At 44.7% G+C, this 17,954-nt stretch overlaps 1 protein-coding gene across 1 annotated transcript in view; it reads left to right on the top strand.

The window, feature by feature from the left end:
* EBPL (EBP like) overlaps positions 1-17,376 on the top strand; it is a 30,345-nt gene extending 12,969 nt beyond the window's left edge. Inside the window, exons 2-4 of the mRNA XM_054446724.2 lie at positions 8,430-8,499; positions 14,892-15,030; positions 16,890-17,376. Of these exons, the coding sequence (XP_054302699.2) occupies positions 8,430-8,499; positions 14,892-15,030; positions 16,890-17,130 (450 nt within the window). The 3' untranslated portion in view covers positions 17,131-17,376. The remainder of the gene's footprint in view (positions 1-8,429; positions 8,500-14,891; positions 15,031-16,889) is intronic.
* Positions 17,377-17,954: the final 578 nt, after the last annotated feature.

Below are 17,954 nucleotides of genomic sequence, written 5' to 3'. Positions count from 1 at the left end.
CAGCTGGGCTCCTGAGTCCAGTGGGGACTTGGACAACTTTTGTGTCTAGCTAAAGGATTGTAAATGTACTAATCAGCATTCTGTATCTAGGTCAAGGTTCGTAAACGCACCAATCAGCACCCTGTCAAAACGAACCAATCAGCTCTCTGTAAAATGGACCAATCAGCAGGATGTGGGTGGGGTCAGATAAGGGAATAAAAAAGCAGGCTGCCGGAGCCAGCAGCGGCAACTGGCTGGGGTCCCCTTCCACGCAGTGGAAGCTTTGTTCTTTCGCTCTTTGCAATAAATCTTGCTGCTGCTCAGTCTTTGGGTCCGCATTGCCTTTGTGAGCTGTAACACTGCGAAGGTCTGCAGCTTCACTCCTGAGGCCAGCGAGACCAGGAGCCCACCAGAAGGAAGAAACTTCGAACACATCCAAACCCCAGAAGGAACAAACTCCGGGCACACCATCTTTAAGAACTGACACTCACCGCGAGGGTCAGCGGCTTCATTCTTGAAGTCAGTGAGACCAAGAACCCACCAATTCCAGACACAATATTTGTATTTTGTATTTTTAGTAGAGAAGGAGTTTCACTATGTTGGCCAGGCTGATCTTGAACTCCTGACCTCAGGTGATCTGCCTGCCTCAGCCTCCCAAAGTGCTGGGATTACAGGCGTGAGCTATCACGTCCAGCCCTTATAATTTTTAAAACCATAATAGCAGGTCTCATGAAGCTGGGGCCTCTGCCTCCCACACCTAGTTTGTTCGTTTTTGCACGGAGTCTGTTATTGACGAGAATCAGCTGTGGATGGTGCAGCCTAAAGTGGTGGGCCTGTGTTTGCTGCTTTATATTTGTGACTTCTGTTAGGTTAAGAGCCAGCCAGTCTCAGAATCACAGAATGTTCAGCGATGTCACCTGGAACTCTGATATTGGCACGCTCACCCCCTTTTCACCATGTGCTTTTTCTGACTTTCATGTGAATGACCTTCCTGGGGTGGGATGCAGCAGGATTGACGTGGGCGTGGGCTGCAGTGGGAGTGGACAAGTATGATATAGGGAAGGGATGCCAGCTCTTAGCGTTGTTTCAGGGAAGAATCAGAGAGTTGCTACTGGTGTATTACCTACTTCATGAAGAAAAGCCAAGTGTTTGTTGGTCTATTTGGCTTCCTTTTTACATAAAACACAAGGACAGTGTCCTCATGTAGAACCACTGCCCCTTCCCGGAAAGGCATGACCCGCTATTTAGACAGTGCCAGGGCACACTGACCCACCAGACCTGCCCATGTCTGCAGTGGTCCTATTTTTTAAATCAAATGAGAGCATTTTTTTTATATACTGAATGTTTCAACAAAGGACTTTTGTGAGTCACACCTCTGGACCCATGTCATCTCTGCTATCACTAAAAAAAAACTAAGAAGGACTAAGGAATTAGGTGGCCCGGCTAATACCACATGATTCAGTGATAGCTGTGGAAAGTCTGAAGAATCAGCCTGGGATTGTCTATAAAATCTCACTGTATGTGTATTCGGTGTTTATTGCATGTAATCAACCTTTCCCCGCCCTTAAGGAGGTTTACTAGTAGGGAAAGTAGAGAGGGAAACAAACATTGTCATGCAGTCTGGTGAGTGATAAGACTCCGTCCAGGCCTAAAGGTGGCACCGAGGAAGGAAGGATTCACCGGGCGTTTATTTTTTTTATTTTTTATTTATTTTTTGAGACGGAGTCTCTCTCTGTCCCCCAGGCTGGAGTGCAGTGGCGCCATCTGGGCTCACTGGAAGCTCCGCCTCCCGGGTTCACGCCATTCTCCTGCCTCAGCCTCCCCAGCAGCTGGGACTACAGGTGCCTGCCACCATGCCCGGCTAATTTTTTTTTGTATTTTTAGTAGAGAGGGGGTTTCACCGTATTAACCAGGATGGTCTCAATCTCCTGACCTTGTGATCCGTCTGCCTCGGCCTCCCAAAGTGCTGGGATAACAGGCGTGAGCCACCGCGCCCAGCCTCACTAGGGTTTTAAAGACTGAAGAGGAGATCACCAGGCAGCAGGGGAGGGGGGACTTAAGATTCACTGCAGGCCCCTTGCCCTCATGATGGGTGGGCAGATCTTGTTCTCAGATTCTTATGAAAATGGCCCCTGCTCTGCTTTACCAAATGCTGTGAGAATTATTGGTTAATCTTGCCCATGGGGCAGTCTAGCCCAGTGGTTTCAAATTCCAAGTGATGATATCTCCATTTTAAAACCTACATTCTTAACAATTAAAAAAAACCTCAAAGGTAGGCAAAGGATTTGAATAGAAATTCCTCCAAAGAGCTCAATATGTACATGAAAATATGTTCAGCATCACTAGTCAGTCATTAGGGGAAATGCAAATCAAAACCACAGTGAGATACTCCTTCACACCCATTAGGATGACTACTATTAAAAAAAAAACAATAACAACCAAGGAAAATAAGAAGTGTTGGCCAAGAATGTGGAGAAGTTTGAACTGTGGTGCACTGTTGGTGGGAATGCAAAATGGTGCCAGCACTGCAGAAAGCAGTGTGGGAGCTCCTCAGAAAGCTAAACATTTACCTTAAGATCCAGCAATTCCACTTCTACATATACACCCAAAGGAATTGAAACCGGGCACTCCAACAATCCTTGCAAACCAGTGTTCATAGCAGCAGACTTATGAGCCACAATAACCCCAAAATGGAAACAACATAAATGTCCACCAGCAAATGAATAAACAAAATGCAGTGCCTGCATACAGTGGAGTGTTATTCAGCCTTAAAAAGAAACGAAATTCTGACACATGCTACAACATGGATGAACCTAGAAGACGCTGTGCTAAGTGAAATAACCCAGACATGAAAGGACAAATACAGTCATCACTGCATAAGGACATTTCAGTCAATAAGGGACTGAATATACCATGGTTGTCCCATAAGATTATGATGGAGCTGAGAAATTCCTATTGCCTAGAGACATCATAGCTGTCATAATGTTGTAGTGCAGTGCATTACCTTTTCTGTGTTTAGATGCATAAATACCATTGTGTTATGATTTCCTACAGTATTCAGTACAGTAATGCCGTACAGGTTTGTAACCCAGGAGCAAAAGGCTATCCATATAGCCTACGTGTGAGGTAAGCGTTACACAACCTAGGTTTGTGTGAATACACTCTATGATGTCCACACAATGACAAAACTGTCTAATGATGCATTTCTCAGAGCATATCACCGTTGTGAGGCTAAGCATGACTGTTTGGTTTCATTTCACTTACACGAGGTACCTAAAATAGATTCGTAGATGCACAAAGTAGAGTGCTGGGTGTTGGGCTGAGAGAGGGAAGAAATGGAGAATTAGTGTTTAGTGGGCACATTGTTTTAGTTTTAGAAGATAAAGAGTTCTGGAAATGGATGGTGGCGATGGTTGCACACATTGTTAATGTACACAGTACCCCTGAGCACTACTGTTTGTGCCACAGGGCTGAGCAGGGCAAAAGCTGGACCCACGGGCCTCACACCATCCTCTGGGCTCCATCCCTGTCCTCCTACCTCTCAGCCTGCCCACCCAGGCCCAGCTCTAGGCCTGCCTCCCTCTGAAATTTTTCCTCACTGTCCCAGCTACAGCTCCCTCATCTTCCTCTATCCTTTATTGAATTGAAAGTCATTGTTGTCCAACTAGACAATAAGCTCTCTGAGGCCAGAGCCTGGCCTATTCTAAATTTTTTTTTTTTTAAGTCCTGACAGCTGCCAAAAAAAAGAAAAGCCCATTCACTTAGTCATGGTACTCTTTCTCCCATGTCTTTCTCTGTTTCTTTAATTAACTTTTTATTTTGAGGTAATTGTAGATTCACATACAGTTGTAAGAAATAATACAGAGGTCCCTTGTTTTCCCAGGTTTCCACGATGCTAACATTTTGGTGGGTTTTTAAACAATTATTTTCGGCCAGGTGCAGTGGCTCACACTTGTAATCCCAGCACTTTGGGAGGCCAAGGCAGGTGGATCACCTGAGATCAGGAGTTCGAGACCAGCCTGGCCAACATGGCGAAACCCCATCTCTACTAAAAATACAAAAAATTAGCCAGGCATGGTGGCGGGCACCTGTAACCCCAGCTACTTGGGAGGCTGAGGCAGGAGAATTGCTTGAACCCAGGAGGCGGAGGTTGAATGAGCCAAGGTTGCACCACTGTACTCCTGCCTGGGGAGCAAGACTCTGTCTAAAAAAAGAAAAAAAAAGTTATTTTCTATTTTGATAATTTTGGTACCAAACATTTTGTAAAACTATAGTGTAATATAACCATCGTATGGACATTGATACAGTCCACTGATCTTTTTCAGACTTCTCAGTTTTTTGTGTGTGTTTTGTGTGTGTGTGTGTGTATTAAGTTCCATATAATTGTATCAACTGGGTAGATTCACATATCAACCACAACAGTCCAGGTACTGAATAGTTCCAGCACTAACAAGGATCCCTAGTGTTTTCCTTTTATAACTACACATCCCCCCACCCCACACCTCCATCCCTTAACCCCTGGCAACCACTAATAATGTCCTCCATTTCTAAAATCTATCATTTCAGAAAAATGTTATATAAATGTAACAACAGGGTCGGGCATGGTGGCTCAAGCCTGTAATCCCAGCACTTGGGGAGGCTGAGGCGGGTGGATCGCTTGAGGTCAGGAGTTCGAGACCAGCCTGGCCAACATGGTGAAACCCCATCTCTACTAAAAATACAAAAATTAGGTGGGTGTGGTGGTGCATTCCTGTAATCCCAGCTACTTGGGAGGCTAAGGCACAAGAATCCCTTAACATGGGAGGTGGAGGTTGCAGTGAGCCAAGATCCAGCCACTGCCCTTCTGCCTAGGCAACAGAGCGAAACTATGTCTCAAAAAATAAATACAGAAATAAAAATAAATGTAACCACTATGTAATCTTTTGGGACTGGCTTTTTGAAGGACATTAGTTACCACAAATAAAGCTGCTATGAGCATTCGTGTAGTAGTTTTTGTATAAACGTAAGTTTTTATTTTTCTGGGAGAAATACCCAACTGGAATTGCTGGGTCATATGGTCATTGTGTATTTAGTTTTAGAAGAAACTGCCAAACTCTAGTTTTTTTTTATTGGCTGTACCGCTTCTATCCCTTCAGAAATCTGTGTTTGTTTCAGTTTTTCCACATCCTCACCAGTATTCGATGTTGCCACTATTTTTTATTTTTTCCTTTCCTTTCCTTTTCTTTCTTTTTGAGACACAGTTTCACTCTGTCACCAAGGTTGGAGTGCAGTGGCACAATCACGGTTCGCTGCAACCTCCGCCTCCCGGTTCAAGCGATTCTCCTGCCTCAGCCTCCTAAGTAGCTGGGACTACAGGTACACACCACCACACTCGGCTAATTGTTTTGTATTATTAGTAGAGGTGGGGTTTCACTGTGTTGGCCAGGCTGGTCTCAAACTCCTGACCTCGTGATTCGCCTGCTTAGGCCTCCCAAAGTGCTGGGATTACAGGCGTGAACCACCACACCCAGCCTTATTTTAGCCATTCTGATAGTTTATGCAGTCATACCTCACTGTGGTTTGAAGGTGCGTTTCCTTGGTGGCTAATGAGGTTGAACATCTTTCCATGTGCTTATTTGCCATCTTTATGTACTTTCCGGTGAGATGTCTATTCATTTCTTTTGCCCATTTTCTAACCAGATTATTATTATTATTGTTATTATTTTTAACTGTCTTGTTTTCTATTCTCCCTTTTATTTCTTACTCTTTTAGGAAACGCTTATTAGCATGTACTATGTGTTAGCCATTTGGAATACAGAGATAAAAGACAAAGAATTGGCCCTCAGAGAACTGGCAGTTTTGGGAAGAGACAAGTGAGCAGGTTTCTGTGTAGGAGGGCACCGACCTCCCAGCAGGAGAATAGTAAAATCTTGCTTCCTGGAGGAGGTGACACCTGATCAGCATTTGAAGGCATGAATATTCATTACACTTGATATGTATTACACTATCTTTACATTTAGGACATTAATACAGTAAGAAATAGATAGGGCATTCTAAAAGCCTCTTCAGGCCATCCTTCTTTATAAGTAATTTGTTGTATGAACTTAATTCAAGGTTAGCAAACACTGAACACAAATGTCATGTTTCTTGGGGATTCTAAGGTAGAGATGACAGTATTCCAGATCCCAATGATGTGTGATCCAATGGGAGCTGGGGGTCCATAGCAAGCAGATAGCTGCTGGTTACAGAAACAAACTTAGTCACATGGGAGTTTTAGGAGAGTGAGATATTAATTCTCACTAGGAGGTCGAAGAAGATTTCTTGAAGAAGTGGGTTGGGGCTGGGATTTGAAAAATGAGTAGAGCTTCAACAGGTAGATGTAAAAGGAAACGGATTTGTTATGGACTCATAGGTTCCTGCATGTTACTGATTTCCAGTTCCCCATCTTGCTGTTACCCAGAGTTGCTTCTGGGGAAGGGTCTGCAACCTGGTGTCAGACTCCACGTCTTACTAATGGGTCCAGTGAAAGAGGTCGCCAGTGGAGGTTGCATTTAGTTTTAGGATGAGATTCACAATCTATAGGAAGGAAGTCCTTCATCTTACAGATAGATGGCCTGAGGCCTAGAGAGGGTCAAATCCAGCCCAGCCCCATTGCCCCACTGGCCAGCCCAGTGGATGTGCTTTGTGTAGAAAGTTCTCAGGCCAAAGCAAGGAAGTGGTATGGATTTCACCCTATGGCTCTGCTAAAAATAAAAAATTGGCTGGTAAAAATAAAGTGTTGCAAAGTAAGTGGACTGGGGAGTACTTATTTGTTTAAAAACACAGCTATTTGTCTCATATGATTTTTTAAAATGTCCTTTAAGGGATATGATTTTTGGAGCCTGGCACGGTGACTCACACCTGTAATCCCAGCACTTTGGGAGGCCGAGGTGGGGAAATCACTTGAGGCCAGGAGTTTGAGACCAGCCTGGCCAACATGGCGAAATCCCGTCTCTACTAAAAATAACAAAAATTAGCTGAGTGTGGTGTCAACACACCTGTGGTCCTAGCTACTTGAGAGGCTGAGGCACTGGAATCGCTTGAACCCGGGAGGCGTAGGTTGCAGTGAGCTGAGGTTGCACCACCACACTCCATCCTGTCTTCAGCTTCAGAGTGAGACTATCTCAGAAAAAGAAAGAAAAAGGATATTTCATTTGCAGCATTATCCTTAAATGACACAGGAGTCAGGATACGGGATCCCTAAGGAAAGAAATTGTGGCCCATTACAGTGAACACTGTTTCCATAATCACAACATTGTAAATGCTGTTAATTGGCTTTTCAGCTTTTAGAATCCAGTTACAGATAAAACAGGGAAAACAAATATGTTTAGAGAACAAGAAAGGACATGTAATCAGTCTCAACAATGCATAAGCAAACTGGACAGAAATTGAGAGTTGGAAACAGGGTGCAGGGAGCCTGGTAGAGGCTGTCATACTCTTTCGGGGTTAAGAAGCCCAGAGACTGCACAACATTGATGAGTGAGTGAGCTGAGGTTTTCAGTTTTTTTACTTAAGTTACAAATTTGGGTAAGTAATAGAATAATATATCAGAAACTCGAAGGACTGGAAACGGGAGGGGAAGGAGTATCAATGAAACAATAGCTTTTCCCGCTAGTAGTCAAAGGAAATAGCAGTGTAAGTATATTATGAAATCACCGCGGGAACTGCAAAGAGATGTGATTGAGAGTGGTGACCTCTGGGGAGGCAGGACCCAGTTTTAATGTCATACAAATGATTGTTTAAAAGGAATGAGAGAAAAGTTTTATTGACCAGCAGCAAAATTTGTTCAAAGGAGCAACATGACAATTAGATATCCCAGTGGCTTCTAGCTGTTTAGTTTTAGAAATCTTAGGCAAAGAAGCACTTCAGTGATGGGAAAATACTAACTGTAATTGCAGATATTTTATTACCTTAATGTTAAATGTAGCCTGTAACTGTTTTAAATCTTCCTAAACTTGCCCTTGTATAGGAGAAGGGGGGAGGATTGCTCAATGCTGGTATAAACTTGATTGCCTTTCTCTTTAAGATCTTAGATTTTTTTGAGTTAAAAAAAGGTGAACTTCTGTGGGGTTCTCCGCAAAGACTTAAGATCCCTGAAATAATCTAGAGCTTACTCTATTTAATACAATAGTTAAACTCTTATGCAAAAATTTCACTTTTTCCACGTAGGAACACATCTCTGCTTTTACAATGCCAATCATTGAAAAACAACATTAATTGTACATTAGGGTAAGACATACCCATTTCCAAGGTCCAGGTAACCAGGCCCCAAGATTGTATCCCACAAGGTTGTGTGGATGTTTCCAGGCTCTGGCCAGGATGTGAGCCATGGAGAAGGGTGGGGGATGGAGCCAGGCAATGCCATGTGTCTACGGTGCCATCCTGTGGTTGTGATGCTGTATTAGAGCATGTCTTCATTTTCTCCTCTCTAGGAAGGCCCTTTTGTCTACTTGTCTTTAGTAGGAAACGTTGCAAATTCCGATGGCTTGATTGCTTCTTTATGTAAGTAATTAAAAACGTTTGCGTTTGAAATGTTGGAGGAGGTTTATTGCAAGTGTGACTGTCAAACGCCTCTATTACATACTGTATGATTTCATTTATGTGAAATGTCCAGAATAGGTGAGTCTGTAGAGATATTGCAGATTACTGGTTGCCTGGGAATGAGGGTAGGGGTGGGGGTGTTGGGGGGAAATGAGGAGTGACTGCTAATGGGCACGGATTTCTTTTTGGGGTAATGAAATGTTCTAATATTAGATTGTGGTGATTCAAACCTATGATTCTACTAAAACCAATTATTTAAATAGGTAGATTGTGTGGCATGTGAATTACATCTTAATAAAGCTATTATGTTAAACAATATTTGAGCCTGGGCAACATAGCAAGACCCTATCTTTAAAAAAAGTTTTTTAAATGAGCCAGGTGTGGTGGTGCACACCTGTAGTCCCAGCTACTCAGGAGGCTGAGGCAGGAGAATCTTTTGAGCCCAGGAGTTCAAGGCTGCATTGAGCCACAGTTGCACCACTGCACTCCAGCCCGGGCGACAGAGCAAGAGTCCATCTCTAAAAAACAATACATAAAATAAAAAATGTTGGTAGTGAGTGGCCAGGCATGGTGGCTCACGCCTGTAATCTCAGCACTTCGGGAGGCCGAGGCAGGCAGATCACGAGGTCAGGAGATGGAGACCATCCTGGCTAACACGGTGAAACCCCGTCTCTACTAAAAATACAAAAAATTAGCCGGGCATGGTGGTGGGCCCCTGTAGTCCCAGCTACTTGGGAGGCTGAGGCAGGAGAATGGCATGAACCCAGGAGGTGGAGCTTGCAGTGAACCAAGATCACGCCAGTGCACTCCAGTCTGGGCGACAGAGCAAGACTCCCTCTCAAAAAAAAAAAAAAAAAAAAATGTTGGTAGTCAGTGCAGATGGAAGAGCTTGTGGCATTTAAACTGGGTGCTTTTCCCATACTTTTAATATCAACTTTCTTTTTATTGTACATATATATTTGTGGTCTTATAGATCCTTTCCAAAAGTCTTCATGCTCATTGTCAGTCAATATTCAATCAATTAGCATCAATATTCTACCATGTACTGTGTCAATACTGACAGGTGTTTTTTTTACCACTTTATAAAACTGCTTTTCTCAGGATAACTGCTTTCAGGTTTTGCTTCTGAAACTTTGCATCATTTATCTCATTTCTTTTTTTTTTTTTTTTTTTTTTTTGAGACGAGTCTCTCTCTGTCGCCCAGGCTGGAGTGCAGTGGCACCATCTCGGCTCACTGCAAGCTCCGCCTCCCAGGTTCACACCATTCTCCTGCCTCAGCCTCCCGAGAAGCTGGGACTACAGGCGCCCGCCACCACTCCCGGCTAATTTTTTTGTATTTTTAGTAGAGACGGGGTTTCACCGTGTTAGCCAGGATGGTTTCCATCTCCTGACCTCGTGATCTGCCCGCTTTGGCCTCCCAAAGTGCTGGGATTATAGGCGTGAGCCACTGCACCTGGCCCATTTATCTCACTTCTTTTGTGACTCTAAAATCATCTCCAGCTAGATCTGTGTGGGGGACTCCTGTTTACCACTAGTGTTAGGAAACATCTAGAGATTTGAGTAGGCTCATTAGTACTTCCCAAAGGAAAAGGTGTCATCTTTGATGCCTCAAGTCCTAGCCAAGGAGTCTGAGTCCCCTTGACCAGAGTTGAGCCACTTCAGATCCAGGGCTCAGCTGAATGCAGCTATGCACTTTTGATCGGCTGCATTAAACTCTGCTTGGGGATTGCTGGTGAAGCCCAGAGGCTGACAGACCCCAGCCTGAGTCATGGCTCCTCCCTGCTGAGCGTCCTCTTCTCCCCTTTGCCGGATGCTGTGCTGACACCTCCTCCCCTGGTTGCCCTGCCTGGCATGACAGAAAGCAAACAGCCCAGATTTGGCTCAATCCCATGATATGCGAATGTCTAACACAGGCTTTCTCTATCGTCTTCACGTTTACATTATGCACCTTAAAGAAGTGAAAACTAGCTGGGTGCAGTGGCACGAGCCTGGAGCCCCAGCTACTTGGGAGGCTGAGGCAGGAGGATTATTTGAGCCCAGGAGTTTGAGTTTAGCCAGGGCAACACAGTAAGACCGTATTTCTAAAAACCAAAATGCAGTAAAAACTCATTTAATGAAGGTGTCCTTTATTTTCATGAAATTAAAATCCAGTAGATAACGTAAAGCAAGTAGTACCTCCCAGACTCCAAAGTGCCCAGATCACCTGGGAATCTTACTCAAATGCAGATTCTGATACTGTGTGTCTAGGGCAGGACCTTCTGATGATGACCTGTGTTCTGACCTTGGCTTCACTGGGATGCAGGGCCGGCCATAAACCTCATGAATACTCAGCGTCTCCTGCTCTCCACTCTCTGGTTGAGGACACAACAATGGCTCTGGTTGAGGAAATCTACCCCGACCCTTAGTTTGCATCTTTTCCTTGTAAACCTCACCTAAGCCCAGTTACCAGTCACAGAATCAATGGAAATGATCACATCATCAGGCTTTTTAATGCTCCTGTTTGCCTTTTTATTGTTTCAGTGTTTAATAAGCAAAGAGATGGTTAAAGTTTAGCAGTAGAGGAGATGCCAGAGGGACTGCCAGAGGGAGATGCCACAGGGAGATGTGCTGGGACTGGTGGATTCCAGGGCCCCTTACTATCCATCCCCTACCTTCCTCTCAGGCTTTAACCTTCCCCCACCGTCAGCTCTGCTAAACTGTCTGTAGATTCAGACATACTACATCTCAGCTCCAGGCCTTTGCACATGCTCCTCCCTGAAACACCCTTACTTTCCACTCAGATTTGGAGTCACCTCTTGTGGTATAAGGCCTGAAATCAGGATTCAGTATTATGTCTGCCTGTTTTTTTTTTTTTTTTTTTTTTTTTAACAGAGTCTCACTCTGTCTCCCAGGCTGGAGTGCAGTGGCGCAATGTCAGCTCACTGCAACCTCTGTTGTAGTGAGCTCTGCCTCCCAGTTCAAGTGATTCTCCTGCCTCAGCCTCCCAAGTAGCTGGAACTACAGGTGTGCACCACCACGCCCGGCTAATTTTTGTATTTTTAATAGAGACAGGGTTTCACCATGTTAGCCAAGCTGGTCTCAAACTCCTGACCTCAACTGATCCACCTGCCTCGGCTCTCAAAATGCTGGGACGACAGGTGTGAGCCACCCTGCCTGGCCAGGATTCAGTATTATGTCTGCTTTGATACCTGGTAAGATCCAGGGGGTCCTCAGATGGCCAAACTGCAAGTCTCCCTGCCCACTCTGCTTCCACATATAAGGTTCCCTAACCAGGCGCAGATTTGGAGGGGACAAATGCTTGTCCCCTCAGTAGCAGGCTTCAGTTCCCACCAGTCTGCCCATGGAATTATCCAAACAAGCCAATCACATCCTCTCTCGGGAACCAGGGCTCAACCCACCCCCTCCTCTTGTTACTGCAAAGCCTGCTTGCGTGGCCCCTGCCTGAACACTGTTCCAGGTGCAACCCCTATGTGGCCCTGCATGGCGAGATGTCCTCCTTTCCCGGGCCACGAGTGTATGCGACTAATAAACCTCCTCCATCTCATCTGCCCAGTGTCGGGTATTGTGTGTTCAGCCATCACCATAGCCCTCAGGCAGAAGTCCATCCTTCACCAACAGGGAAGAGAGGCAGTGATCAAAACACCTCCTCCAGGAAGTCTTCCCTGAAGTTCGTAGTCTGGCTTCAGTGCCACTTCTTCCCTGCCCTCGTATTCCCTAACTGCCACTTACTGCCTGGTTTTCAGCCTCACTAGAATGTGGGCCACTAAGGGCCAACATGGTCCTACTTGCAGCTGCATTATCAGGGCCTACCATAACACCTTCCAAATGCTAAAAAAAAAAAAAAAAAAAGACTTGTTGAAGGCTGGACACGGTGGCCTACGCCTGTAATCCCAGCATTTTGGGAAGCTGAAACAGATGGATCACTTGAGGTTAGGAGTTTGAGACCAGCCTGGCCAACGTTGTGAAACCCTGTCTCTACCAAAAATACAAAAATTAGGCCAGGTGCAGTGACTCAAGCCTGTAATCCCAGCACTTTGGGAGGCCAAGGCAGGTGGATCACCTGAGGTCAGGAGTTCGAGACCAGCCTGACCAACATGGTGAAACCCCATCTCTATTAAAAATACAAAATTAGCCAGGCATGGTGGCACGTGCCTATAATCCTAGCTACTTGGGAGGCTGAGGCAGGAGAATCGCTTGAACACGGGAGGCGTAGGGTGCAGCAAGCCAAGATCTGGCCATTGCACTCCAGCCTGGGTGACAGAGTGAGACTCTGTCTCAGTCAATCAATCAGTATTAGCTGGGTGTGGTGGTGGGTGCCTGTAGTCCCAGCTGTTTGGGAGGCTGAGGCTGGAGAATAACTTGAACCTGGGAGGCAGAGGTTGCAGTGAGCCAAGATCGTGCCATTGCACTCCAGGCTGGGTAACAGTGAGACTCCTTCTCAAAAAAAAAAAAGACTTGGTCAGTATCTCTTTTTGTTCCTAAAGAACTGACATTTTACTTAGGTGATATTTTATTAGATTTTAGGTGCACTAACTGGTACATTTCACCTATTGTATGTATATTTAAATTTAGGGGAGAAACGTTTCCATATGACATTGTTTTCCAGTTAGTTATTGAAGGGCACAGGAGACTGCAGACAGTCAGCTAAGGACAGGCTGATGACTCGGTGGCCTCTCACAGAACATTCCCTCAGCACGTGCCTTGTGTGTTATCCCATTAAATAGCTAATCCTCTTATTGTCCTTTCTCTTAGGACAGACTTTTGTTAGAAACCTTTGTCCCAGGCTCTGAGGGATCCTTCCTCTGGCCTTTATGAGACAAGAGCTGTGGGCTGCTCAGTAGCAGATCACAGGCTCCTCTGTGGCCATCACATCTTTTCTGAATAATGCGAGACAGTGTTAAAGGGAGAGACGAGGTGATCACTTCCATTTTTTTCACTGTAATCACTTGAGATCTTAGGACCAGCATGTATTACTTGTACAAATTAAGAAAGTAATTAAATAATTTTTAATGGCCTCCACAATACCTGGCCATCATTCCAGCCTTGAAAACACGTTCTGAGTCATGGTGTTCCCGAGAAGAAACCACTCTGATAATGGGTCTGGATGGATCTCTGAAAGCACACTGGCTCCCCAAGCAGCACAGCTGAGACGTGTGAGGGCCATTGTGAGTTCCCTGTCCCTGTGGGCGGAGACGCCCCTCTGCCCACTCCAATTCATTCTGCAGTCTGGGCTCGCTCCTCCCCTCCCTGCCCACTGTCCCTTCAGCACCTAGTTTCTCTTCTGTTATTAATAAACGTGTTGTTGTATTAAGACACAGTCTAGCTCTTGTTGCCCAGGCTGGAGTGCAGTGGTGCGATCTCGGTTCACTGCAACCTCCGCCTCCTGGGTTCAGGCGATTCTCTTGCCTCAGCCTCCCAAGCAGCTGAGATTACAGGCATGTGCCACCATGCCCAGCTAATTTTTGTATTTTTAGTAGAGACAGGGTTTCGCCACGTTGGCTGAGCTGGTCCCAAACTCCTGACTTCAAGTGATCCGCCCACCTTGGCCTCCCAAAGTGCTGGGATTACAGGTGTGAGCCACCGTGCCTGGCCAAGAAACAAGTTTTTGTTTTTGTTTTTGTTTTGAGACAGAGTCTCACTCTGTCGCCCAGGCTGGAGTGCAGTGGTGCAGTCTTGGCTCACTGCAAGCTCCGTCTCCTGGGTTCATGCCATTCTCCTGCCTCAGCTGGGACTGCAGGTGCCCACCACCACGCCTGGCTAATTTTTTGTATTTTTGGTAGAGACAGGGTTTCACCATGTTAGCCAGGATGGTCTCGATCTCCTGACCTCATGATCTGCCCGCCTCAGCCTCCCAAAGTGCTAGGATTACAGGCGTGAGCCACCATGCCTGGCCATAAACGTGTTTTTTTATAAACATGTCCTTCATAACAAATTTCCCACATCTTCATTATACTTACAGAATTTATATGGAAATTTTGAAGTAAGGAATTATAATGTATTTACCAAGATCATGACTGGAGATTGTCTTTGCAAAATCTGACCATGTTGAATTCTTTTAAAATTCTGCTACTTACGTTGAAGAGGGTGGGGCTGAGGAGGGCGCATATGTGAAAGCATGCTGGAAACTGAATGACTGGACACCTGTAACCTGCTGCTGTTCTCAGTGCTTGTGTCAGGTGGTAAATGCATTTTAGTCCCAGGGCTTCTCCTGCCTTCCACTAAGGCATCGTGAAGAATGCAGAGAGAGTGGCGATTACTCATTTTATCTCCACCTTAAAGGAAAGAAAGGTCATTTCCATGAACTGTCATAAAAATTGTTGCCATTTGAGTAACAACATGGATTTTGTCTTTAGGGAAAGAATATGGCAAAGCTGATGCAAGATGGGTTTATTTCGATCCAACCATTGTGTCTGTGGAAATTCTGACCGTCGCCCTGGATGGGTCTCTGGCATTGTTCCTCATTTATGCCATAGTCAAAGAAAAATATTACCGGTAGGTGCCCTTCTTCTGTCCTGCTGGAAGGAGGGGAGACATTACATGTCCCAACACTTAGGTGACCTTTGGAGTAGGTTGTGACCACATATATTTGTTAGATAAAAGGTAGAAGAATAGAGGCTGGGCGCGGTGGCTCACGCCTGTAATCCCAGCACTTTGGGAGGCTGAGGCGGGAGGATCACCTGATCCCAGGAGTTTGAGACCAGCCTAGGCAATACAGTGAGACCCTGTCTCTACAAGGAATAAAAAATTTAAAAATTAGGCCTGGTGGCACACGCCTGTAGTCCCAGATACTTAAGAGGCAGAGGTGGGAGGATCACTTGAGCCTAGGAGGTCAAGGCTGCAGTAAGCCATGATCACGCCACTGCACTCCAACCTGGGTGACATAGTAAGACCCTGTCTCCAAAAAAAAAAAGCAGAAGAGAAATGAAAATTATTTTATGTGAGATAAGGGTGATGGTTCTACTAGGATCATTTCAGACTTTTCAGAATCAAAAATATGAGAAATATTATTTTAATAACAACCTAGACTCTGTAGAGGCAAGAATGATGCTAACGCTCCTAGATGATTTGCCACCAATACTTTGGAGCATAAAATGGTAATACGTCCATCCTTTTCCCCCCAGATCATTCAAGAAAACTCCTGTCCCACTTGACAAAAAGTAAATTATATAATTTGGAGTCAGACTTGCAAGATAAATAGGAAATCTTCTCAGAAGCAGATTGTGAAGGGTATGGGGCAGGCGGAGTGCAGAGAGGCCAGGTGCGGTGGCTCATGCCTATAATCCCAGCACTTTGGGAGGCCGAGGCAGGTGGATCACGAGATCAGAAGTTCGGGACCAACATGGCCAACATGGTGAAACCCCGTCTCTACTCAAAATACAAAAATTAGCTAGCCAGGCATGGTGGCGGGTGCCTGTAGTCTCAGCTACTCAGGAGGCTGAGACAGGAGAATTGCTTGAACCTGGGAGGTGGAGGTTGCAGTGAGCCACGTTCGTGCCACTGCACTCCAGCCTGGGTGACAGAGCGAGACTCCGTCCCAAAAAAAAAAAAAAAAAAAAAGACGAAAAAATTATCAATCCTATCAGACTCTGAGAGACTATAAACTCTCCTCCCTTCCTTCCTTTTCTTTCCTTAGGGACAGAGTGGCCTGGGGTGAATAGATTGCTATCCTGAGATGAATCCCTAAAACAATTTCAAGTAGACACAGCTGCATTCCATTTTCCACCATCTTGTAATGAAGAAGTCTTATTTAAAGCTTCCTTCCCCACCCAATTTTAGAAAGATAGTTGGCAATAAAAATTAAATTTTTCTTTGGTACCTTGACATATTTTTCACTCCGTTACGCTGGTTGCAAACTTACTACATGTGCCCATGTGTTTATTATTTCAAAAATTTGTAATATTTGCATTATTGAGCCCTTACTTGCCCAGTGCTTGGCCCTTTATCCTCATATCTCATTTAGTCTGTGCTACACTGTTTAAGGAAGGGGTTATTACTCGCTCTCCCCTTTTATAACGCCTCATGGTGAGATTCACAGTCAGGCCTCTCTGTGCTGAGTCAGGTGTGATCTCACCAAATTTCCCTCAGAATGGGTCAGGATCCCTGAGGGTCCTCACTTAACTCTGAGAATAATCTTCGAAGGGCAGTGTTGCTCCTCTAAGGAAAGAATGAGCCTTCATTAATTAGATTGACTTGCCCCCATCAAAATAGCACCACCCAACACCTGAGGCCCAATTTAGGGAGGTTTTCATAGCGAAGACTGTTGATGCTGCCATTACAGACAAGATGTCATGACTCTGATGCCAAACTGTGCCAAGCTGGTGGTTCATCCTGGGATTCTTTCTCTCCAACAGGCATTTCCTGCAGATCACCCTGTGCGTGTGCGAGTTGTATGGCTGCTGGATGACCTTCCTCCCAGAGTGGCTCACCAGAAGCCCCAACCTCAACACCAGCAACTGGCTCTACTGTTGGCTTTACCTGTTTTTCTTTAACGGTGTGTGGGTTCTGATCCCAGGACTGCTACTGTGGCAGTCATGGGTAGAACTCAAGAAAATGCATCAGAAAGAAATCAGTTCAGTGAAAAAGTTTCAGTGAACTTTCAAAACCATAAATACCATTATCTAACTTCATGAGCCAGAATGAATCAAATCTTTTTGTTTGGCCAAAATGTAATACATTCCAGTCTACACTTTGTTTTTGTATTGTTGCTCCTGAACAACCTGTTTAAAATTGGTTTTAAGGCGACCAGTTTTCGATGTGTTGTTGTTCAATTAAATGGTGATATAGGGAAAAGAGAACAAATTTGAATTTGTAATAATAAAATGTTTATACATTTTATGGCTGGCATTAATTGTTCCACATTAGTAAAACCAATTATCTTAGAATACTGCAGTGTTATATTAATTTTTTATTCCAAAGGACATGTTCTTGCATCATCTTTTAATCTTCTCACTAGTCTTTTTTGGTTACCAATGTGAAATCAGAAATGAATTGAAAGCTTCTGTTTTTATATTTATACTATTTAAAGTTTGTGAACCCAAATAGGAGCTGGTGAGTGAGCTGACTCCTCCTGAGTAAATGGGTAAACACTGGGGCCCCACGCAGAGAGATGACTGATTTATATCTGTCCTTTTTCAAGGAGGAAGATTGGAGATGCCTTGCAGAAATACGTAATACATCATGATGAAAAGTAAATCAGGAAATAGGAACACAGGGAAAGTGAGCGAGAAATAAGATGAGCATGAAATAAATATGCAAAATGCATGCCCTAACCTACAGAATTGAGAGAAGAAAAGCACCAATTTGGCACTTACCCTCAGCACTAAGAGGGACTCGTGATTACATTGCGTTTCAGAAAACACTCGTCTGGGAGATGAATTAGCAGTTCTGTGGTGGCTGGGGAGCAGGTACTTACATTA

Source organism: Pongo pygmaeus, chromosome 14, assembly GCF_028885625.2.
Source record: "Pongo pygmaeus isolate AG05252 chromosome 14, NHGRI_mPonPyg2-v2.0_pri, whole genome shotgun sequence".
Taxonomy (NCBI): domain Eukaryota; kingdom Metazoa; phylum Chordata; class Mammalia; order Primates; family Hominidae; genus Pongo; species Pongo pygmaeus.
This window is presented reverse-complemented; position numbering and strand designations above follow the sequence as displayed.